A 24,227-nucleotide genomic window follows, 5' to 3' on the forward strand; every position below is an offset into this window, starting at 1 on the left:
GAACAAAAGAAATCAAAGTTCAGAAAAAGAAGCGAGCATCAGAAAGTACCCGATGCGCAATTTGGTTGGTGTGTCAATCTAACTACGAGAAAATTCTGATAAAAATTGGCTAAGCGAAACAAACTTAAGATCTGTGTTACTTTTCTCTCGAAATGAAAAAGAAAATTACAGCGTCTATGACAGATCGACTCTATACTGCAGTTGAGCATCGGAATAGGCCAAAAAGATTTTAAAAAAGGGGTTACAAAAGAAGAACCACCAAGCCAACTTACGCTTTTACAATTCAGCGAGGCTCTCCTTCCTCCCTGTGAACCATCTGAATGTTCTCCTTTCAGGGACTATCTGTTTCCAAACAAATGAACAAATGAACTATACAAAAGCCGCCCCTGCAGACTTTTCTATTCTCGTATGTATAGAAACCCATCCCTCGTCCTAACATCAATTGATAATTAAGGTAATTTATCAGCCTTCAACTGTGAAGAATATACCTCGGGTATAGATCCACTTGGTAAAGTGCCGGCGTAGGTGGTCCAGATCCGGTGCTTGCAAACATCTAAAACTATTCAAGATAATACAGGAGCTGGCTTGTGTGACCTTTCATCATTTTTATAAGATGAAGCGGCAATGGAACTCCGATTGATCACACGAAACAAAACTTGAATATTTACATGTTCCAACTCTCTGCTCAGAGTTCTTCCGACTGAAGAAAGTTTCTGCTCAAAGTTCCACTTCATGAAGGTCATCTGCAAAACCTCCACCATTCATCGGCATGGGCATTGAAGTAGGATTGCTTGGCATATAAGCTGAAGGAGGCATGCCCAATGCCTCACCTAGAGGTTTTATCTCCACATTCTTAGGTGGATTCAATGCATCATTGAAGCTTCCACTCCATGATGCTGTTCGGCGCGAGTGAGATTGGAAAGAACCATTTTCATTTGATGCAGCCCCTTTGCTTGGGATGTTACCCATGCTTGGGAACCTTTGCATGGCTGTCGAAGGAGGTGCAGAAGTCTGGAATAAGTCATATGCAGAGGATGTCGAAGGTTCTTCAGTAGTTGAGGTTTCCTCGTGTGCACTTTCAGCTATGGCCTCCATCGTCTGGTCACCTGATGATACTACTGGGGTGGGAATGAAAAACTTTGCATTGGCAGCAACTGCAGGTTTAACGGCTGGCACAGATGGTGACTGGAATAAGTTTGCGGGGCTACCACCACCTTGGTTGAAGGTGTCAACGTACCTGTCAAATCAACACAGAAAGGTTTTTACCTGTTCCTTATAAAAATGAACTAAAAGAAATGAAATCCCCAAAAAATAAATTATCTGTCAGCATTCATTGTCTAAAATGAATTTAAGTGAAAGAAACGATGAAATATCAACCCCACTCAATGTCAGAATAAGATATCATCCAACAAGATCATGTCCTGTGACAACAGCAATAACCTGAAGTCTTTACAAAAAATAAGCACTGTGGAGTTATCACATAATTATTACTAAGAAAGTACCTTGATCTAACACCCATACGCCCTCGAGCGGAGAACTGATTTGAGCTGGGTGGAATGGGTGGAATTCCTGAGGTGTGGTCTGGCGGTGTTGGACTTCTAAATTCGGGACTTCCATTGGGGACAAGTCCTTCACTCTTCAGTGCTGACTTCAGGTTGTAGTCAGGCATTCCGTTCTGGAATGCTGCGGTTGTCGGAGGAGGAGCGAAGGTAGGTTCCTCAGCAGGAGGTGCAGCACCTTCCTCTACCCATCTCTTTAGCTTCTCGTCGTAGTAGAACTTATTCGTTTCGCCCAGTTTAGCCTTCAAATTACATGGCAGGCGACACAACATTCAGATCAGTTGCAGATATTGCTAATACAAAAGATTTAGCACAATCCATTAGTACGAAACCAAAGTACCTGACGATCTGAGCGTGGTCTCATTACTAGCCCCACGGTCTTTTGTAAAAGCTGCGAGCCAAATCCAAACCTACTAAAGCGGGATGTCCTCTCTGACACTGAAGCCTTGCCCTGAGCATTAGCCGAGGTTATTTCATTTGATGAATCAACCTGATCAGAACTTAAACCAAAATCAGAAACATTGCGACTTCAACATTAACAGAAGTTTTCAAGCAAAAAGCAGAACGCTCCAGAAAGTCTCTTTAATTGCAAATACCCAAACCTGTCTAGGAGTCCTCCCAAAATCTGGTTCTGAGACACTTCTGTTTTGCATTGTCATTTTGTTGCTATCAGCTGACCACTCCATTGAAGCAGATGGCATTAAGGATGACATGGCCATTGTTGATTGACTACTCAAAACTTTAGTAGCCACTGGCTGTTGGAATTGTTCGAGACCTTGAATACTTGCTTGAGATGTTGATGGCGCAGGTGGTGGTAACCCCCCAACAACCCGATGCGCAGTATTGTCAAAAAAATTGAGCAGTTTACCAACTAACTTTCCCGGAGCCAAGTTTGCTGAATACCCACCCTACAAACAAGTTGTCCGTCAAAATGGTGATCGTGATAAATATCCATTACTCACTCATAATTTAACCAGTCGAAGGATGGGACCTCAGTCTGCTTACTAGCTATGTGGTGTACGGTCTAAACTAACAGAACTCACCTGTTGATGGGTTCTAATCCTCTCCTCAAGAGATAAAACTGCTTGCTTCCACATCTCTACTTCAGGGGCTCGCCCAGTTTTCAGAGATTTCAACAGTGCTTGGCAGTACCTAAAAGACCATGCCACATTAGAAATGCTGTTTGAAAATGTCAAAATAACAGGAAAAGGCCCGATGCTTACTTCAGTGAGTCAGAAACTTTTCCCACTTCCGCCAACATATAGGCATATATGAGCTTATATGGCTGGAACGGTAGCAGGATAAACTGAGAGTTTCCTAGCATTTTTGAATATTCATATAACTCCGTCCTCTGTCCAAAAAACATGGCACAATAAGCTTCGCACATTAAAATACAATTTCTCACACTAACAAGATAAAGCAGAGGTGCCAGACTTATGGTTATATACTAGGTTGCACGGACACTCTCTGGGACCCTTCGTGTCGTGTCCGACACTCCGACACATGTCTAACACGCTCCGACACGCGATCAATTGCCTTCGACGCGCTCCAACACACGAGTCGGAAATTCCGACACGTGACTCTGACACGCACGGGGTTATTTTTACAAATTTCCAAAACTTTTAGGGTCTAAATATAAATATATGAAAAAAAAAAAAAAAAAATCATAAAAGCTAAAACAAATTTCCAATACTCGTTTGAAGAGGTTGGGATGCTTGAAGTTGCAAATTTTTCACTTGATGAGTCGGAGATAGAGTCTTTTTTTTTTTTTTTTTTTTTTTTTTTTTCAAAAGAAGTGGATAATGTGGATGAATGACTTTTTGTTATATTTGATGATGGAATGTTGATTGTTTTTTTTTTCTTATCGTTAAATTTTAAATTTAATAATGGAACGTGGATTACTTGTTTTTTCCTCCAAGTTTTATGGATTATTACAATAAAATTACAATGAAATGTAGTTGAATTTGTCAAATTAAAACAATTAATGATATTAACAAATGTAGGATTAATGTTTTTAGTATATATTAATTCTAGGCTCTTTTTATTATTATTATTCAGTTATTTGTGCATTTATATATTAAAATATTTATTTAATATATAACATGTCGGAACGTGTCAAAATTCTCTACTTTTGAGAAATGACGTGTCAGCATGTCGTGTTGTGTCGTGTCACGTGTCTGTGTCGGTGCAACTAGGTTATATACAAGCAATCAATGTGTTATGACTAATGATTCAAAACTGATCTTAGCTTCCTCTAAGAAGTGCATTAGATCAACTCCGATCAAAGGCATCACTGGGGTAGCAGCCTAAAAAATTTTCATCTCTCCCACAACATCTGTCTCACCAACATCTAAATATCATCATCACTAAGATAGGATCAACCAATGCATTCCAATCTTATTAACAGGATATCCAACTAGTTCAGAGCCACAGACTTTCTGAACAGGCACTATTCAAGTAAACAACAGGGCAATGGACCTACTGCTTTTGTCTGAACTTGGCATTTTACATGCCTGCCAACTGGGTTTGTGTGTGCGTGCATGTGTCCTATACTTCCTTCCTAATATGAACAGCATACAGATAGGCATTAGAAGGAAACCTGTTCCTATATCAACCTTCTATTCCACCGCAAACACATCAAGAAACACAGTGGAGTTCACAATTCAAGGAAATGATCAACATTTCTCATTTCTACAGCTGTCGGAATGAATAAATTCAAACCTCTCCTTTCTGAAACAAAATTAACAGTAGTCCTCAAAGTCAAATCCCCAGCAAGATACCAAGGACGAAGAACTAAAAGTATAAATAACTTGTGCTACGCAAAATTCTCGTCAAAACTGTATAATAGATTCTAGTACCCTGATGATATCAAAAGCAGGAAAGACAAGGATTTGTGCAAGTTCCAAGCATCTTAATCACAATTTCTTCTGCCAATAAACCTCAACATAGCACCATATTTGTTTAAGGTAGATCTAACAAGATAAAAAAGTCAACAGACCTCACAGAACAAGCAAACAACAAGAAGGTGGGAAAATAAATAAATAAGCTGCATAGCATGTGTATGGCCAACATAAAGTGCATGCACACTTTATATTTTCTAGAGATGGAAGTACAAAGTTAATCAGAAAAAAGAAGCGTACAAGACTAGAGACCGAGGCAATCTGTTAGTCATAAGAAGTTTACACAGCAACATCACAAAAGATCATCGGTACACATGTACCTCCAAGAAATATCATTTCCGGAACACTTACTTAAAGAGCATGCAGTCTACTGAATGAATCACGGCATAAGAAAATGAAATTACAATAAGAAGCTGACAGCCAAATGAGATGGCAATACCTGTATAGACCCTGGACTAGCGTAAGTTCGTGGACATTTCCAGTGATCTGCTCCCACAAGACAGAGTCTTGCGGTGTCTGAATATGACTCAAAATTTGCTTCGGCCACTAGATAGCATATATGTGCTGCAATTATCTGAACCATAGATCTTGTGTAAGGACTCGATGGCATTGATTCTTGTGTAAGACTCAATTACAAATCTCCCATTCCTGTATGCAAGGAATAAAACAAATGCTAACGCACATACCTCACTTCTTTCCTTCCATAGAGAATCCCCAAGGTGAATAATTACAAGCTCGTCATCTTTGGTTCTGTTTGCAGCAATTACAGCCAGATTTTCCTCCCAGTCGTCAAGCATACCATTGGTCCCAGGCTGCAAAGAAAGCAAAATATTAGTTAATTTTGTATAGATCATAACTACAATCATAGAGTCAGTTATGATGCCGATGTCTCCCAACAGAGAAGATATAACAATGAGATCAATTCAGTCATAAATAATCCAAGAGCTTTCACTCATTATAATGATAAAAGTTTGGTCCATTTCCTACAATAAAAACTAGGAAGATCCACCAGATACAAGGTTCAACACATGCAGAATAAGTTTCATGACCAACTAAAAATAGGATAGCCACCCAAACACACCTGAGCAGGACGTTGAGACATAATTGTGGTAACAGGAGCACTAACGGGGTTGGTGTCTGCTGAAAAGACTTCAGCTGGTTGACCTGCAATAAGCAAGCACAATGTCCGCAACGGTGATCCAGGTACCATCTGTATGAGTGCCATTTGCTTTACAGTATCAACGTAAAACTGCAAGAAGCCAATTCCAATCCAAGAACCAGAAATACAGCCAAGCATTAGCCGCTCAAGTTGTGCATCGTTAGTAAAAAGGGAATATAAAATAACATGAAAGGGCCACCTCACCTGATCCCCCAATTGTGAGGCAAGTATAAGGGCCGGTCCCCACAACTGACCTTCTTGTGCGCACTGTAAAGCCTCTTTCTTTCTTCCAGAAACCAGAAGATTCTGCACCTCAGAGGCAGTCGCCTACCCAAAAAATCCAAGATCATTTAAAGAACATGAGATCACTGCTCAAGGTGGAAAAAATTGAAAAGGTTGGGAGAGATTAGCAGACCTGAATTTGTTCAGGAGAAGGTAAAAACTGCAAGCAGCGGCTTTCAGAATTATAACCCCCAAATGGTCCATTATTTTTCTTAGCAGATGCAAAAAGTCTGGCAACTGCTGTTTCAGGACTATCACCTTCCTGTTAGGACAAAAAGATTCCAGGTACCAACTTAATTGTCCAGTCCATGACAACACTGAAAATGAAAGGACCCAAACAGAAAAGAAGAAATATAAAATCAAAGTTATGAAAAAGAACAAGAGTGATAACATCCTCAAACCATGGCACAAACTTCTGATTCAGCATTCCCATCACCCGATTGGACTTCTCAGCAAATTAATCATATGAAACCATGTCTAGATGGCAGATATCAACATTTGGAAATTTTTCCAGTAGAGAAGCCGACTAAAAATTTAAGCCAGAGGATATGCCATTTTTCTAAAGCAGAAAAGGAACCAAAGCATGGAATATGTATGCACATAAAAACCCTAGACGATGTATTTCTTTAAAGAAAACCTACTGCGTCACATGAGACCAGTTCTTTTAGAGGAAGTGAGACAACCAATTTTGAAGATCTCAAATTTGAAGAAAAGATGCCAATCCGCCGTTGATCAAGAGATGCAAAAGCAGAGCAAGAAGTATAAACTTAAAAACAGTTACTTCGTAACGATTTCCTGGCAAAATATGTAAAGGCTGATGTGCATAAACCTCATAGAAATGATAAAATCATCCAAAACAAAGAATAAGTCAGAAACAAAGTTGATAGCAGGTCTGAACAACATTTTACCTTAAAGGCCATTTCAGTGCCAAAAGGAGATCGCAGTTTACCATAATGCTGACAGGCTATCTTCAGCAAAGACAGAAGCAATTTCAAAGCCTCTGCCTTTTTATAATCCATATCTGGTGATTCACAGTTCACAATCCTTTCATCAATCCATTTGTTCAATTCTTTACTTCCAACACTTCCACCAGCTAGAGGACCTGGAAAGGTTTGTTGGCACAAAGCATGCAAATAGTTGCAAGCACCAACTCCATTACCCGAAGCATCATTCTTCTTTTGGAATACTTCAAGTATGTTGAGGACAGCAATTGAGCTCCCAGAAGAATCCTTCACACCAAAACGAGGGAAAACGACAAAAAAAATGAGAGTTTTTTTAAAGCAAGGGTAGCATAATGTTAAAGATCCACTCTATCTGAACAATCTCTGAAATGAATATACTTCAACAGCAAAACACGATCCAGAGGAATTTCAGGAACATAAATTCTCTTCAAAGTATAGAACCATAAAAAGAGAAAAAATATCCCTTTCAGCTTGCCAAGACCAAATTAACTTAAGGAGAAGTCTAAAAGACAAACCTGGCCTCCATATGATGGGTTACTGGCAAAAGTTGCATCTTTCATTACTATGAGTTTTCCACCAAATCCAAAAGTAACTAAGGCATGGGCAGGACGCCCTGCCGAAGATAGTCCTAGGTTATGTGCTGGAGTAAACTGATGAGTACCCTGAAAGGATTGCTGTGCAAAATTTACTGGCTTCTGATTCGCATAAAAATCATTGGGGAAATGCAGTTGATCTTGCCGCCCAACATTTGCCTGGTTGAATGGCTGACTGGGGACAAAGCTCTGCGATCCAAAAGCCTTCTGAACCTCACTCGTATTCCAGCCTGATTTTCCATGTGATTCAACTGCTCCAAAAGAATTAAATGAATTCTGTGGATTGATGTGGTTATTTGCAGCAACTTCGGAGCCATACAGAGAGTCAAATTGCTGTTTTCCTCCAAAATTTGAAATTGCATCACTTTTTGCGACTGTTCCTGGTTGCCGAGTATCATTCCTGCTCGGTTGACTGTATTCACTATATGATCCATCCCAATGACTATCCTGGCTTTGACCAACGTTAATTTGTGACCCATAATTGTTAGCCTGCCCGTAGTCACCATGAACGCTATTATGAGCTTGGCTCATAAAATCAGTGGTAATCGATCCATCTTGATTCTGGTAACCATGAGATTGACCTGATGATTGTAAAGAAGAAGTATAACTGTCTAGTGTACGCCACTCTTGGGCAATCATATCATAATACCAACCAGGGTACTGAGGATCAAATACCATATGATCTGGATAGCCGTTATTCCCCTCTGAAACCTGATTCGTGCTATAGACACTCTCAGTCGTCCCAGGCTCCACAGCAGTTCCCACGACAGACTGAGCAGTTTGCTGCAAATAAGAAACCTCCGATGTTCCATCAGAACTAGCAGGCCATTCCTGACCTGTAGTATTATCAGAGTTCCCTTGGAGATTCATATTGGGGTCGTAACCATCCACTTGATACCACTGTCCGGTATTGGAGTCATATGTCCACCCTGGATACATATTGTCCCAAGACTGACTAGCACTAAGATCCTGCACATTAGCGCTTTCGTCATGGCCAGCCCCATAGCCTTGGTCCTGCTGATGCTGTGCATAATGCGCAGAGTTTTCCAATCCATCAGCCTGATATTCAGCATTACCTGCTGCAAGTAATGACTCATGGTTTGAAACCTCCGGGAAATTACTGGGGAACTCCCCACCGCTATTGTCCAAGCTAGTGAAAAAATCGGAGTAGGATCCAAACCCATGGCCCTGGGGATGCTCAACAGCATCTGCATGAAATGAGCCCCATCCCACTTCCTTGATTTTCCCGCCAGATCCACTATCCTTTTCATTAGATGGGTCAACCAAATCTTGAGACCCTGTGCCACTATTATCATTCGACGCAATCAGAGTGTCAAACTCAAACGAACTGGCCGATGCCAACGCACCGCTCGCATCTGCAGCCACGTTAAGCGATCCTGAAGCCGCATCCATATGATCTCCGCTCCCCATTGCATCGTGCCCACTCCCATCATTCGAACGCTCCACCGCTGCGCCTTTAATCGGTACCGCATCAACTGCAGGACCGGGATTAGATGAGTCCGGAGGCAGAAGAGACTTCTTCTCACCTGCGGGCGGCGCGACCTGAGCCGCCACTCCGAAATCAGCGGAATCCTCTCTTGCCAGCTTCGGATCAGCTAATCCGCCCGAATCCTCAATGCTCAAATTAGAAAATTTCCTCGCCGCATCGGAGGTGGAAGCCGAGGCCGAGGCCGATCCCGAAGGCCCGAAATCGTCGTCGTCCACCAATTTGTCGAAAAAGTCCTCGTCGGTCTGATCCTCCATCTCGAATGGAGGATTGCTCGCCATCGGACCTAAACAACGGAAAACCCTAAACCTCCGCGATCCCCCTCGAACCTCCCGCCCAGGATCACGCCGACCCTCCGCCGCCGAACGATCCTCGAATCCGGATCGGAAACCGGACGCGCCCCCAGCGAATCAGGAAAAAGAGGGGCAAAAAAAAAAAAAAAACCGCGGGGCGCTTCCCGGGAGGCCGCGACGGCGCGGCGAGCCTCGAGATCCGACCCGGGCAGGGGCAATTCCGCCTCGAGAACCGACGAATCGGGGGCGGGGGGGAGGGGGGTGCCTCGGATCGGGGAGATCTAGGGTTCCTGGCGGGCTTCCGATGCCGGCGTCGATTCCTGGCAATGGGACGCCTCTCGAGGATATGCGAAATTGGACTCGAAATCAACGCATTCAAGATCACCCTAAAAAAAGAAAAAAATGAATATAGTTATTAAAAAAAAATAGACTGAGAATTGAGCTGGCGACGGGAGCAGCAGCCACCACCAGCAGCAGCAGGATGGAAGAAGAAGAAGAAGAAGAAGAAGAACTCACTCGATTGAGGTCGAGGCTCTCGCGCAGGGATGAGAGAGAGAGAGAGAGAGAGACAGAGAATTTCGCATCAGCCACCCACCCGGTACCAGAGGGCCCTCTTGACTCAATTTTTTGCTTCATTTTTCTTTTCTTTTTTTTTATTCGGTTTATATTCGTCTGATTTTGTCGAAGCTGCGTATTTCAATTTCCCTTTTTCATTTCTGCCCCAAATTTCGCAGCGATTGCTGTTTTTCTGACCCTGTACAATTTCTTCCTCTTTCTTCTTCTTTCATTTTTCCCCTTGGTTTCTTCCATTATTTACTTTTGAGTTAACATCACGAAGAAACTAAAATAGTACACATATAATAAATTTACCCTCCATTAATTTTCAATAAATTTTATCATTATATTACTAAGTTAGATCGCATAAATTTAAAATTCTACCATCTATTTGTCACAATTGTACTAATTTAAAATTTTTTGTGATATTAATATAATTTAATTGAAATTAACAAATATACCAATTTGGGTTTTTGATGAGAGTAAATTTGTCTTCTTTGTAATATTAACCATTTACTTTTTCCTTTTTTTTTTTTTTTACTACTCAATGGATCTATTAAGCCACACTCATCTCGATAAATCTTCCCCGATCGTGACAATTCAATAATATGATACGCATTAGTTATTGGATGATCACGCGGCCTTGAGTGAATGAAGAAAATGATGATTCGAAATCGACAATAAATAAGTACAAGATATACCACCACAAGATTTTGATCGCTTCTATTTAATAATGGCAAATCTGAAATTAATACGAGTTGGACTATCAAGTAAATAGCTCGAAATTCAATTATCTAAAGAAGATATTTCACAACTTTTGAATAAGTAAAATAATCTTTGAAGGGTGAAAGACACAGTAAATTTCTAAACTTTTTCAATTGTCCCAAGTTATCATTGAACCTTTTTGTATGATCCAACTTTAAAAGGATTTTTGTTAACAAGTTCGCACGAGGGCATATGTTAAATCTTTAATTAATGAATCCAAGCGCGATTCTTCTTGCACTGCGAATAATCGGTGATTGAAAATATAATATCCTTTTAGTATTTGATATGAAAAAAAGTATTTGAGAACACCCGTTAACATAACTCTTTTCTAAATTATATGTTTGTTGGTCTAATACACTTATCTCTTGGATAACAATGATGACACGATCGTCCGGCCATGTCAGCAAGTTACCCCTAACTAATTCCTGACGTGGAATGAAAAAAAAAAAAAAAGGACGAAAAAACACGGATCAGATGGGGGAGGGGAGGTAGGAAGGAGGCAGATCGCTACCAAGGACCAGAAATGCACCGCACATGCTTCCACCTAACAAATTGGGCTGAGAAGTAATTGCATGCCTTGTCATTTTTCCACGTCGTCTTTGGGTGCATCAGGTGTTTTGTCTCTAATAAACCTTCAAAAAAAAAAAAAAAAATTCCATCTTTATGCGTCACAAAACATCTCTTAACCTATTATAAAATTTTAAAAAATACAAACTTCCAGCAAACTTGTCCATCTAGTGACCGCACTGCCGTTTCCTTTCTCAAAATAAACCCTTATCACGTCTCCTCCACCACCAAACAAATCTAGTCCATAAATCCAAGGCTCGACCCATTAGTTTGTCTACCATGGCCACGTCGCCCCGGACTTCCATTCCTCAGATGACACGGGATCAACCTCACGGATGCTGCTCGTGGACCGATAACTGATGTTATCACTTGCTCTTCCTGCTGGATCCTGCTTGATCCGGCTCTCACTTCATCGAAGCTCAGATTGAGACCCTTGTGCGCGTCGGATCGTCATCGACGAAGACGACATCAGTGGCGTCAGAGGAGGAGATCCGACGGGTGGACTGAGGATGACGACATGGTCATGACTCACGAGCGAGTCCGCTTCGAGGGGACTCGTGTGACTTAGGAGAACGTTGCGGAACTCATCCTCGGGCTTCACCATTGCAACCTGGACCGTGGAGCTGATCTTGTCATCCTGCTAGCCGCTTCCTCCACTGTCCAATAAGCGGACTCGTGTGACTTAGGAGAACGTTGCGGAACTCATCCTCTGGCTTCACCATTGCAACCTGGACCCTGGAGCTGATCTTGTCATCCTGCTAGCCGCTTCCTCCACTGTCCAATAAACCGACCGCCGACGTCGAGTAATGAAGCTTGTCCACAGGACCGAGGTAGCAATCAATCTCGTTGAAATTGACCTCGGAGATCATCTTCTCCCTGCCGCCTTCCCAGGAGGCCATGCTTCGGTACCTTGGTCCTGTACCCAAGTAACTAGCACTCGGCCTTGGTCCATCAAGGTTGGGCTCAGTTCCTTGGTGGCTAGGTCCAGGTCCGTTGAGGCTGGCTTAGGTCCCTCAATGCCAAATTTGAGATCTCAGTGTCCGTGGCCAGCTCACCAGTGGCCATGCTAGAGCACCCGATTCTTGTGCCCACGTCATTAGCATCCAACTTGAGTCCATTGAGACAAGCCTACATATATTGAGGCCGGGCCAAGTTCCTCGACAACCAAACTCCGATCTAGAGAGACTGGGCCTAGGTCTCTCAAGCCAAAGTTGAGACCTTAGTGCCTAGTATCCATGCCCGGCTCCTTGGAGGCCAGCCTAGGTCCCTTGAGGTTGGTTCTCGTTGCTCAATGATGGGCTTGGGAAGAACATAGAATAGTAGAGAATCCAGCATGCGAAACACAACAATCATTAGAGATTCACGAATTAGAGACGCTGTAATATACTCTTTCCCTAGGGATCCCATATGAGGGAACCCTGGGGAAGATGATCAAGTTGGCCCTTGCGAACAGCTTGATGCGCTATCTCCCTTCAAATCTTTGAGCGAAATGTGGCAAAAGGAAAGAACCATGCCTAGTCCCCGATGGCCATTCCCGGGAACCCAACTGTCGTGCCCAAGTCACTAGTGACTTGCACAAATCCTTTGTGGTCAAGCCTAGTTCCTCGATAATTGGACCCAGGTCTACAATGATTGGGCCCAAGTTCCTTAAGATTGAGCCCAAGACTGTGATGCGCAATACCACGGAGGCCAAGCCCATATCCCTCAAAGCTTAATATGGGACCTTGGTGCCTTTGCTTGAGTACCTAGTGGCCATGCTTGGCTACCCAGCTTCCACATCCAAGTCACTAGCACCCTACCCAATCCATTAAGGCAAGCTCGAGTTTCTCGAGGTGAGGCTCAATCCCTAGCGGCAACCTAGCTCATCGCCGAGTCCCGAGCGCGACTTGGGTCCATTGTGGTGGGCTCGATTCCTCCCTCCATAGAGAGAGAGAGTGTGTAGGTCCCTTGAGATTGAGCCATGGACTTTGATGCTCATGCCTGAGTCTACATAGGCCGGGCTTGGGTCCCTTGAGGTCAAGCTTGGAAACGTGGTGCCTATGCCCGAGTCTCCAATGATTATACATGGTACCTCCTCTCTCACCCGACTCACTAGCGCCCTAGTCCATTGAGGCTAAACCTAGGTTCACAGAGTTTGGGCCCAAGTCACTTGAGGTGGGACCGAGGACCTTGAGGTCAAGCCCAAGACCCAAGTGCCCATACTCAAGAGCTGGTGCTTGAGCGCATATCCCCTGAGGCCAGTTCTAGAGCTTCTTTTTAAAAGAAGATACTATTGCATGCATCAAGAATCAAAGCATGGTCTTCAACATGAACATATAATAGCATGACTAAAACACATTTTTGTAGTGAAATTGTGTAATTTTTATTGTATTATAAGAATTCGATTTTATACCCAAAAACATAAAATAGGCTAGTTCATCAAACTGGAGCCCACAGGTTCCTAGTCCTAAAGCCTCTTTGTTCTCGTCTATCAGCTCGATGCTCACCTACATGTTCATGATGCTCACCCACATGTTCATGATGCTCACATGCCATGCCTACTAGCCCACGACCCTATTTGAGCACTTGAGATCCCTCATTGACTCAACAAGCCAGTTTATAAGTCACCCACATTTCAAAAGTATTAACTTAAGGAGAAATTAAAAAAGACAAAATCTGAGGTCGGGTAGGGTGTGAGTTGCTAAAATTATATTGTAAAAAAAAAGAGTCGATTCGAGTCTAATCATTTTCGACCCCACCCATCTTTTTTTTTTTTTTTTTTTTTTTTTTTTGGGTCTGAAATATGTCATTAATTCATTCATAAAGCAAGAATTACAAGTAGACAATAGATTGGATTCACAACATAAAATACTCCAAAGAGGTTGGGGGTGGTGCGGATAACCAATTTAGGAAAAGGGTTTTGAGGCGATGACATCTCACTGCCCAATTAGCGGCTTGGTTGGCTTCTCTTGAGCAATAGAATAACTTCACGAAGGTTAAACTTTATAGAATACCTTTGCTTTCATCTAGCAAACTGCTCACAGCTCATGGGACTTTAGCCTGGCCCAATATTGCTTCCACCAGAGAAATATTGTCGCTTTGTACTTCCCACTTAGTTCCCCCGAACCGAACTTCTCCCACGTGACTTTATGTTATTTGTTTCAAAAGTGCAAGCCGTGCGAAGCGCTAGGGCTTCGGCGTGCAGAGGAGACGCAACGTGAATCTCGTTCGCAAATTCGTCGATCGCCATGCCTCGCGAGTCGCGCACTATCCCAACCACAGAGCTTGTCTCCTCTCCCTTCGCTCAAGAGCAGTCGACGTTGAGCTTGAGGTTGTTGTTGTCTGGCACTGTCCAGCAATCGAGTAAGTTTCGCCTTCTAGTTATCTGTTGTTCTGTGTTCGGGTTCCATTCGGAGAAAGCCCGAACTTATGCTTGGACTAGATCTACTATGGAGTCAGCCTTGGGGGGTCAGGATTTGAAGATGTAGTCATTTCAGAGCTTCCAAATTAACCATATTGTGCTGGCCACCATATCTGCTAAGGGTAAGTGCGCTTTTGCTGCAAAGAAATTTGCAAACCACTTGTCCATCCGAGTAACTGAATTAGTCTTGTTGTAGAGATTGAGGCACGAGTCTAGCATATATGCCGAGTCCTTTTGCATACGAAGAAAATATGTTCTATTGTTTTAGGTTGCCGAAAGCATAGGGGACATAGGGGATTAGGTAAGATTCTCCTCTTATAGAGATTATCCTTTATTGGAATTACATTTTGGCATATACTCCATAGGAAAAACCTTATTTTAGTGGGGGACTGGAATATCCCATAATTTGGTCCATAGAGATCTAGGCGGTTGATAGGAAGTTGTTGCTTTGTTTGAGTCGTGGTTGTTGGCCAATGAATAGACCCTATTGTAGCCACTCTTGATTGTGTAGGAGCCTAACTTATTTGCCATCTAGATCTGCCTATCTTCCTGTAGGTGAGCGCAAATGGGAGTTGATAATATTTCATTGACTACTTGGTCATAAAAAAGATTGCGAAGTTTAGGCTTATCCCATAACCTCCTTTTTTTTTGGTAACCCAGGGAACCCCCGTAAGCCGGCAACCCAGCGAGGTAAACCCTGGAGCAGGTAGAGTCACCACCACCCTTACCTGCCGGGTAAGTCGTGGGTTCCTTTCCAACAAGACAGACGACGCAGAGAGTCGAACACTGGACCTCTCGCAAAAGGAACGAGTGCTCAACCAACTACGCCGCCACCACAGGTGGTATCCCATAACCTCCTTTCATCGCTTAATAATTCAGCAACATGCACATGATCATCCTTATTTGCTGGTCCTCCTATCACTCCCCTTGGAAGCCATTTGTCTTGCCAAACGTTGATGCTTTTCCCATTTCCTGCAATCCACCTTACCTCTAATTCTATAGTGTCCCTTCCTATTAGGATACTTCGCCAACCCCAAGATGGATGTTGCCCTATTTTTGCCTTCCATAGGTCTCCGTTTGGATAGTAAACTCCTTTTAGAATCTGGCTCCATAAGGTTGATGGTGATTTTGAAAGTCTCCAAGCTTGTTTGCCTAAAATAGCCTTTTTGAAATTAATTAGGTCTTTGAAGCCGAGAACCCCTTCATCTTTTCTAGATTTCAAGACCTCCCATTTCTTCCAGTACATACCTCTTTTGGAATCATTTTGTTTCCACCAGAAAGCTGCAATTCTTTATTTGATGGCTTTACAAACTGAGATAGGGATTTTGAAAATTGACATAGCATATTGAGGAAGAGCCTGTACAACGGCTTTAATCAATATTTCTTTGCCAGCTTTAGAAAAGAACTTTTCTTTCTAGCCTTCAAGCTTCATGTTCACTCTAGCAAGAATCCATGTAAACATCTACTTTTTTGTTTGTGCCCAATCAAATGGAATTCCCAGGTATTTCCCAGTTTTGTCAATAATAGGCACTCGTAACTCTTGTGCCATATTCCTCTTCAAGCTCAAAGGGTAGCCCTTGCTAAAAAACACACCAGATTTATTTAGATTAATAGCTTGACTGGTTGCATAGTAATACTGGTGCAGAACATTTGCCAAATTTTGACATTCTCTGACTGTCCCATCAGCAAACAATGGATGAGACAATGTGAGACAATACCTGTTCAATTTTATTCCTTTGATGCTCCCATCTTCTATCAGTTTTGTGCATCATCCAGGAAAAAACATTAGCCATCAATATGAAGAGGTACGGGGATAATGGATCTCCTTGTTTTATCCCACGCGTGGGTGTAAAATATCGTGTATGATCTCCATTGACTTTGATACTAAAAAACACTGTGGAAACACATTGCATTACTAGCTCAATCAATTTCGCTAAACCCCATCTTTAACATACTCATTTTTAAGAAGTCCCACTCAACCCTATCATAAGCCTTTTGCATATCTAATTTAAGGATTTCCTGGAATTTCTTTTTTCTTTCTTTGATCTTCAACTGATGCAACACCTCCTGAACAATAAAAATGTTATCTTGTATTTGTCGTTCTTTAACAAAGGCGCTTTGTTCAGAGGCTATAACCTCAACAAGCCATGGTTTCAATCTATTTGCTTAACACTTTGGAGATAATTTTATAGATGAAGTTACATAGACTGATTGGTCTAAATTGACTAATGCTTTTTGGATTTTTCATTTTTGGAATAAGAGATATTTGAGTCTTGTTGAGGAGGGGGTCAAGTTTACCTGATTCAAAGAATTTTCGAACCAAAATTAGCACATCTAGCTTGATATCTTCCCAATAATGCTGATAAAATTGTCCATTGAGTCCATCTAGGCGAGGAGCTTTTAGGGAGCCTAGCTGGAAAACCGCTTCTTTTACTTCTTCCATTGAGATAGGGGCCAAGAGGCTTTCATTCATTTCTGTGGTGACTAGGGTTGGGCATATATCCAGAATGGGTTGAAATTCTCTTGGACCCGTCGATTCATATAGAGAACGATAGTAATCCTCTATGTGTTGCTTCAAGATCTTATGGTCTCTACATTCATTTCTGTGGTGACTAGGGTTGGGCATATATCCAGAATGGGTTGAAATTCTCTTGGACCCGTCGATTCATATAGAGAACGATAGTAATCCTCTATGTGTTGCTTCAAGATCTTATGGTCTCTACACCAGTTGTCTTCATTTAGTCTCAGCACTGTAATTATGTTCCGTTATCTTCGTTGAACCGTAGTAGCATGGAAATATTTTGAGTTTCTGTCACCCCATTGAAGCCAATTAACCCGAGACCTCATACCCTAATACATCTCTTCCTATCCGAGCCGTTCAATATTCTCTTTAATTTTTGACTTTACACTTTCTTTGGAAGATTCGTAATCACCATTTGTGATCTCAATTAGTTTTTGTTGAAGACTTTTAATTTGGAGGAGGCATTAGAAAACTTTCTTTTGCTCCATGAAGCCAATTCCTTCGTGACATTTTGAATTTTCTAAGAAAAGGTTGTGTAATAGTGTTGATCGCCTCCCCAACAGCTTTTAATGATATCCCCACACTATTTTTCCTACATCCAAAAGGCTTCGAACTTTAACTCCTTCCTTCTTCTCTCACAAATAGAATGTAAAGACAGCAAAAGTAGGCTATGGTCTGAACCTACCGCAGGGAGAGCCAAAATTCAGCATTTGAGAACGTAATTCTCCAATCCATTGTACATAAGGCTCTGTCCAGCCTCTTCTTAACTAGGGCTTCACCTTCTCTATTGTTGGCTCAAGTAAAGGCACAGCCTTTGATGTTTATATCAATCAAGGAACAATCATTAAGAAGGTCCTGAAAGGCAGCTATCCGATGTTGATCAGCTTCCCTCTTCCCAACCTTTTCCCAGCTATATAGAATTTCATTAAAGTCCCCTATGCAAAACCATGGAAGTTGATTGTTTGAGTGAATATCACGAACCTTTTGCCATAACAGAATCCTCTCCTGGAAATTTGTGAAGCATGCATGAATGTGATTCTCATTAGATATCCACTAGTAGGATCATTGCATTCTACATCCATATACTCCTTTGAACTTGAGTTTATTTTAACTGCCACATCCTCATTCCACATAAGCGCCAAGCCCCCAACAATTCCTATTGGTTGCTCTAAAAACATGTTTTGGAACTTAAGTCATCTTCTCACATTGTCCACTATCATCTCATTGCTTCTTTTTTTTTTTTGGTAAAGTCTATCGTCTCATTGTTTTTTTGTCTCCATCAAAAAGACCAAATTGGGCTGTTCTAGAGCCATTAAGGCTTTAATCTCCTCGACTGTCAGGGGATTACCCAGCACCTGACAATTCCAACTCAAGATCTTCATAGTGTCTTTGGTGGCTTATTAGGGCTAGCCACCAAAGCCCAATCCTTCCCCTCTTTTACCAACTGCACAGGGGTCTCTAATAACTCCATCTCATCAAGAAAAGAAGAGCTAGAAACTTCTACTATTTTTTGTTTTTTTGTTTTTTGGTGCTTCATCACTTTCTTACCAACATCTCCAATATCCTTCAATCCCTCACCATTAAGGCCTTCTAGATACATTATTTGTTTTCCACTCCCCTCTTTAGCTGCTGAAATTTTCTCCCCTCCATCTCTTCCCTCCTTTGAAGAAGGGATGTTTACTCGTTTTTTGTTCCGAGTTGGATTGGCATTTGTCTCAACTTCTACCCTTGCAATGATTTCCATGTTGACTGGCGACAAGAGAGTTTCAGGTACATATTCTTCCTCTTCATGATTTGGATCAACCTTTCCATAAAAGGCTTCCCAATGCGGGCTATGATCTCTCACTTTCGCTTTGAGCCAAGGGCCGTATTTCCCTACCTTATTTGCTACCCAATTTGTTTGTTCATATGGTATCTCCTGGCAATACGAGACATAGTGACCAATTTTGCCACATGAATAACAGAAATGAGGGAGGCATTCATATTTAAATTCCACCCATAGATTCTTGTTCCCAATCTTGACTAATGCTCTAGTTTTTAGAGGAGTTGAAAGCTCCAACTCTACTTTGACTTTACCTATTTTATAGGGGCCGTTATCTTTGGATTCCAGTTGTATTTCTTTAATTGCACCCACTTTGCTAGCAACATCAGAGTAGACCTCTTCTATAATCCATCATGAAGGTAAACCAACAATATAAACCCAAAAATCATATCTAGAAAAATATAGCAGTGTTCCGGAACATCTGGTTGACATTGCTTTAGTACTAGCAAGTTGCTAGCAAAGAAACATGGCCCTTATTTCAGCACTCTCTCCTTTTCCGTTTCGGATTTGAATACAAATGAGAAAAACCCCAGTTTTTCTGGGAATACTCCATAGCTTCTAATTTCCATGCCTTCTTCATATTGTTACAAAATGCTTGAAAATTCACATTGGGTTTTGAATATAACTTACCAAAAAGAGTATGATTGCATTCTATTTGTTTGTTGGGGGGGATTTCCTGCTGCACTTTGATCACATCATTTGCTAACCATAGGTGGCCTAAACTCTTACACAAGACAGTAAGACAGCATTGGTTCTCCTCCTTGTGCTCCATTCAGGCAGCAAATACAGAGGCACTTACTGAGAATGATGATGGCTGCCGTAATCTTCAACTACCCCACCCATCTATTTAATGGGCATAATGTGGGATGGTTTGGGCACGTATATTTTGGGATTTGTTTCGCAATAGAGGCTCTATTGTTCCGATGTAGTTTTAAAACTCGAGGAAGGCGAGTGATAAAGTGTCGAAGCGAAGGAGGGTAATTGGCATCTTCCCAAAATTTCATAACATATCCAGACCGTCTTTCCCTTTGCTCGTGATCGATACAATGATGGTTGAAGAACTTCTGTGAAATTAACAAAAAGAGAGTAGACTCAAGATCCTTGAGTGATTACGACATGGTATTGCTACATGACCATGTCAATTCTGAAGAAAGTATCCTTCACTTGGAGATCATTTCCCACGTACTCGATCCGTAAACGGATATTTAGTGGTGCTTTTCTCTTTTCAATTCGAGATTAGACTATATCGGAGATGCCGCGGCGGCTCAAGTTGGTAAACGATGTCTGCGATCTTTCAAGCTGTCGAAAGTCGAAACTAGGGAACTTGCTGGAAAACGACATGGAACCAATAAACGTAGTCCCGCATTATCCGACATCAATCATCTGCTGACTCTTCCCCATTCTGCTGACTTTTCCACGTTCGGAGACGCTTGTTCGGAACCAGCAAACGTAGTCTCGATGGTCCGACACGTCGTGGCCACAGGATGATTGCGGGACGCGATTGTCCTGGTTCCTAACATGGTGTAATGAACGTCGCGGTGAATGTTTCGTGCGTGATTTCGATGTAAATCTGGTTTGCTTTCATTACTTTTCTGTGGATCACATGCATCACTTTACCGGCTCCAGTACAAGAGTAGTTGTATGGCCGATAATAAATTAAAGAGTTGTTGGTAGTTGAAGCTTCACACCATCGCTTGGCCAAATACTCCCCATCAATAAGTCAATTCTTCGACCTTTTTCCGTCTTTTGCATGAGTGGTGGAATTGTTGAAAATTCCGAAAGATTTTAGTGGGGAAACAATCCCAACCTTTAAGTGAAATTTTAATATAATCTTATTAGCCAATTATCTATAACGTGATGATTTAAGCATATCGTCATTTTGAATAAAGATGTCCACGCTAGCATGGCATGTTTGACTACCGGTGATTATTAAATTATCATATCAGTACTTTTTGACCATAATTAGCTGAAAGAAAGCATTAGAATTTTGTACAAATATTTAAGATTATATTGATAAAATTGAATGTTTTATTAAATTGGTATTTATACAATGAGATTAGAATCGATTTGATAATTATCTTGATTTTCAAACTTTTAGGGCTGCGACGATAGATGACTTAGGAGAGAGAAACTCACCAAAAGAGATAATAATAATAAAAGGCCCACACTTACCGACCAAAAAAAAAGGCCCACACTTCGTTGAGTAGTCAACGATAAAATTCAATAAATCCCTGTGGACAAATACCACCAAAAACTTTAAAAACAAATTTAATTTTTTTTTTTTTTTGAGTACAAATACTCTAATCTTTTGTATCACCAAAACACTTAAAATTTTATTAATGTGACAAAAATGCCTTCTCCCTATGACAAATATCCCAACTTTGCTCATCGCCACATCAATATTTAATTTTTTTTAGTATCGCCAATTCCCAAACTCATACCAATGTTGCAAAAAATACAAGTTCGGGAATCTTGATAACTTAAAAAAAAAAAAAAAGAATATCGATGCCATAGGAGGCATAATTTAAGACTTTTTCGTGATAATAATAAGTTTGAGATATTTGTGACACAATGAGTACAGTTTAAAGTTTTGATTGCATTTACCCTATCTTTTTTTAACTTCAATTCACTGATTAAGGAAAAAAAATCTCAAGGGTGTGTGTCGAAAATCTAAAGAGTAAGCCATCTCATGACAAGAAGAGATTAGAATAGATCACAAGTTAATTCTAGTTCACAAGGTCACAATGACAATTGTAAGATCTCAAAGTTGATTTATTTTTTCTCATGATACAGAGAAACTAGCATACACCAAACTATCGCGATGCTCATGAAACATCCTGTAAGCTTCATGAGCTGCTTAAGTCCTGATCTTTGACCTGTGCACACGGTTCTGATCTAGAGCAATTTGAGTTGCATAATTATCCAAACTTGAATTTGATTGACTGAATTTGTCCAACACTGGTATTAGGATGCAAAACATTAGCCGCCACCAGAAGCATTGGACTTTTCTAGGACTTCTTTCGAGGAACTATTTGAACTTTGAAGAAGGACAACTAATGTCTACGCCTTACCTAATTAAATCGCCTACCTAGGTAGAATAATTTAATGTCGGTATCCAAATTCAACCACTACATTGTCTAAGCAAATTAATCGCAACCGAGCTCCACAGAAAGTTAGACTTGTGGCTACCAATCTAAGGATGTGGGAACTATTCATCGATATTGACCCCAAATCCTTTTTGCCCTTTATGTTGTATTAAGTATTAACTAAGATGATTACACAATTCGATATAGGAGAGATAAATAAAAGTATTTTGACTGACCCTTTTTTTCCTTTTGAAGGGAAAAACTGAAGTTCAAAATAATTGTTGCTTTTGATAATATTCTTTTTTTTTTGGGGTGGAGAGAATCACGTGATGCTCCAAAAGCGAATCCCAATTGTCTTAAATTCAACACGATAAGAATCTCTTTTCCATTTTCTTTATGGAAAGAACAACAATTACATTAACTGGCTAATTGATTGATGAACAGGGATAGTGATTCTTCTCACGATCAATTGCGGGGCCAAGCCTCTCCATAATTCAGGCCGAACCCTATAAAGGCCTAATAATGCAACTAGTCAGTGCATTTTCGTGAAGCTTTGAAAAGCTTTAGATTTTAGCATTATTCTTTAACACGATCATCTGTCTTAACGCAATCTTTTCCACTACTTAAGAACCGTTTCCGCAAAATAACAGATCAAATGAAGAAAACAAAGCAATATGAACTCGATTAATTACCTTGAAAAATGGCAAGAAAACGGGTAATCACCAGCTGATAATTTCTTTTTACAATGAAATGAGGAAATAGAACTGAAGGAAAATATTGAGCACTAGAGAGGAAAAATATCATTTAGATAGATTAATTTACATCTATATATACATATACAATTCCGGTTAGATTCATTTCGAGCCAAAATGCAAAAACATACAAGTCTCGTGATCTTCGTTGTTCCCGGTACACATCTCACTTGGTTCTAGCTGTAAGACAATAAAGAATTCCAAGCTCACCGTCAGCATATCATCATTATATTGTTAAGATCTCTTCTTCTAATCAGAGAAGATCAAAGACAGATCCAGCTGACTAAGTTCTTGTTATATCAATGCTGTCTTAGTGAGCCATTCTCGATTCGGAGTGAACTCATTTGATAAGGTTCAAGAAAGCTGGTGGGTCGAGAGCAAGCATCGGCGTTCAAACAGATCTGAACAGCACGCTTCCCTTTCCGCCATTAATCCCGGCACATATTTATTCGTCTTAGGGAAAGTCCCCAAAAGAGGGTGAGAAAAAAGAGAAAAAGAACAGATCTGTGGGGACATTTTTTTGTTGTTGTTGATGTTGGGAGTGTATGCATCGCTCTCTACGTGCCCACAGTTGTCACGCAAAGCTCCGTTAATATTTAAAGCGTTCGGCATGGCAAACATTCATTGCCCGTGACATGAGGACGGGGTTTTTCCTTTTAGATAATGAAGATTGGATTCACTTGTATCCAAAGGTATCGACACACATATATTATATATACCCCATGAAATTGAGGAGGCTAATAAAATTTGTGCTCGGACAAAGAAATGATGTTTAAGATACGTTTGTTTCGCAAAAGATAAATAATTTAGAAAATATTTTTTTTAAATGATTCTTTGTATTATTTATAAAAATGAATGGACGAAAATATTTTCATTATCCATGAAGATATTTAGAGATAGATTATTATTGATAATGGAAATATTTCTTCTACTAATTATATCAAGCAATACGAGTAATCATATTTGGAAAAAAAAAATGTTTTCTGAATCCTTCATTTTTCGCAAATAGAACCTTAATATTCTTTGCTCGATTGAAAGGATAGCATTTAACCCATTAAGTTTCATGGGTTGGGGACCATGTTTCGATCCATAATGGATGTCACATTTGTTCTTTCTTCATGCATATATTTAGCCACTCACACTTTAGAAGTTATTCATTTAGAATGAATTATAACCCTTAATTTTTGCTCCAAACTCTGTAAAGTTCTTATAGAATCAAAATGAATACAACATTAGTAAATTAGATGATTGGAAAACTCTAAATTTCACGGGATCAAGCATTTGATCCAATCATACACTCTGGGAAATGATCGTGCCCTTGATTTGTCCTAGACTTTTATAAGTTGCAACTTTTATGTTTAGTATGTAGGGCTAATGTCAAGTTGACCTATGTATGTGCAAAAAAATAAGTGAAAAAACATACGACGATATTATCAGTAAAATTATTAAAAAAAAATCTTAATTTATTGTACAAATACCAATTCAGTTTGAAATTTTTTAATTT

At 40.6% G+C, this 24,227-nt stretch overlaps 1 protein-coding gene across 2 annotated transcripts; it reads right to left on the reverse strand.

Annotated features, from left to right (window-relative positions):
* Positions 1–73: 73 nt before the first annotated feature.
* Positions 74–9,868, reverse strand: LOC104441917 (protein transport protein SEC16A homolog). Of its 2 annotated transcripts, none has more exons than XM_010055178.3 (14): positions 9,772–9,868; positions 7,378–9,641; positions 6,809–7,129; positions 6,034–6,162; positions 5,823–5,945; positions 5,541–5,708; positions 5,146–5,271; positions 4,899–5,033; positions 2,783–2,910; positions 2,603–2,711; positions 2,162–2,467; positions 1,900–2,010; positions 1,503–1,801; positions 74–1,237 (listed from the first exon to the last, which is right to left on the reverse strand). In XM_010055178.3, the coding sequence occupies exons 2-14, from the start codon at positions 9,241–9,243 to the stop codon at positions 718–720; spliced, it is 4,341 nt and encodes a 1,446-aa protein (XP_010053480.2). In that variant the 5' UTR covers positions 9,244–9,641; positions 9,772–9,868; the 3' UTR covers positions 74–717. The 2 variants fall into 2 exon arrangements, with proteins under 2 accessions (XP_010053480.2, XP_010053479.2); XM_010055177.3 differs by having other exon boundaries at positions 1,900–2,049.
* Positions 9,869–24,227: the final 14,359 nt, after the last annotated feature.

The sequence above is a fragment of the Eucalyptus grandis genome, chromosome 4 (assembly GCF_016545825.1).
Source record: "Eucalyptus grandis isolate ANBG69807.140 chromosome 4, ASM1654582v1, whole genome shotgun sequence".
Lineage (NCBI taxonomy): Eukaryota > Viridiplantae > Streptophyta > Magnoliopsida > Myrtales > Myrtaceae > Eucalyptus > Eucalyptus grandis.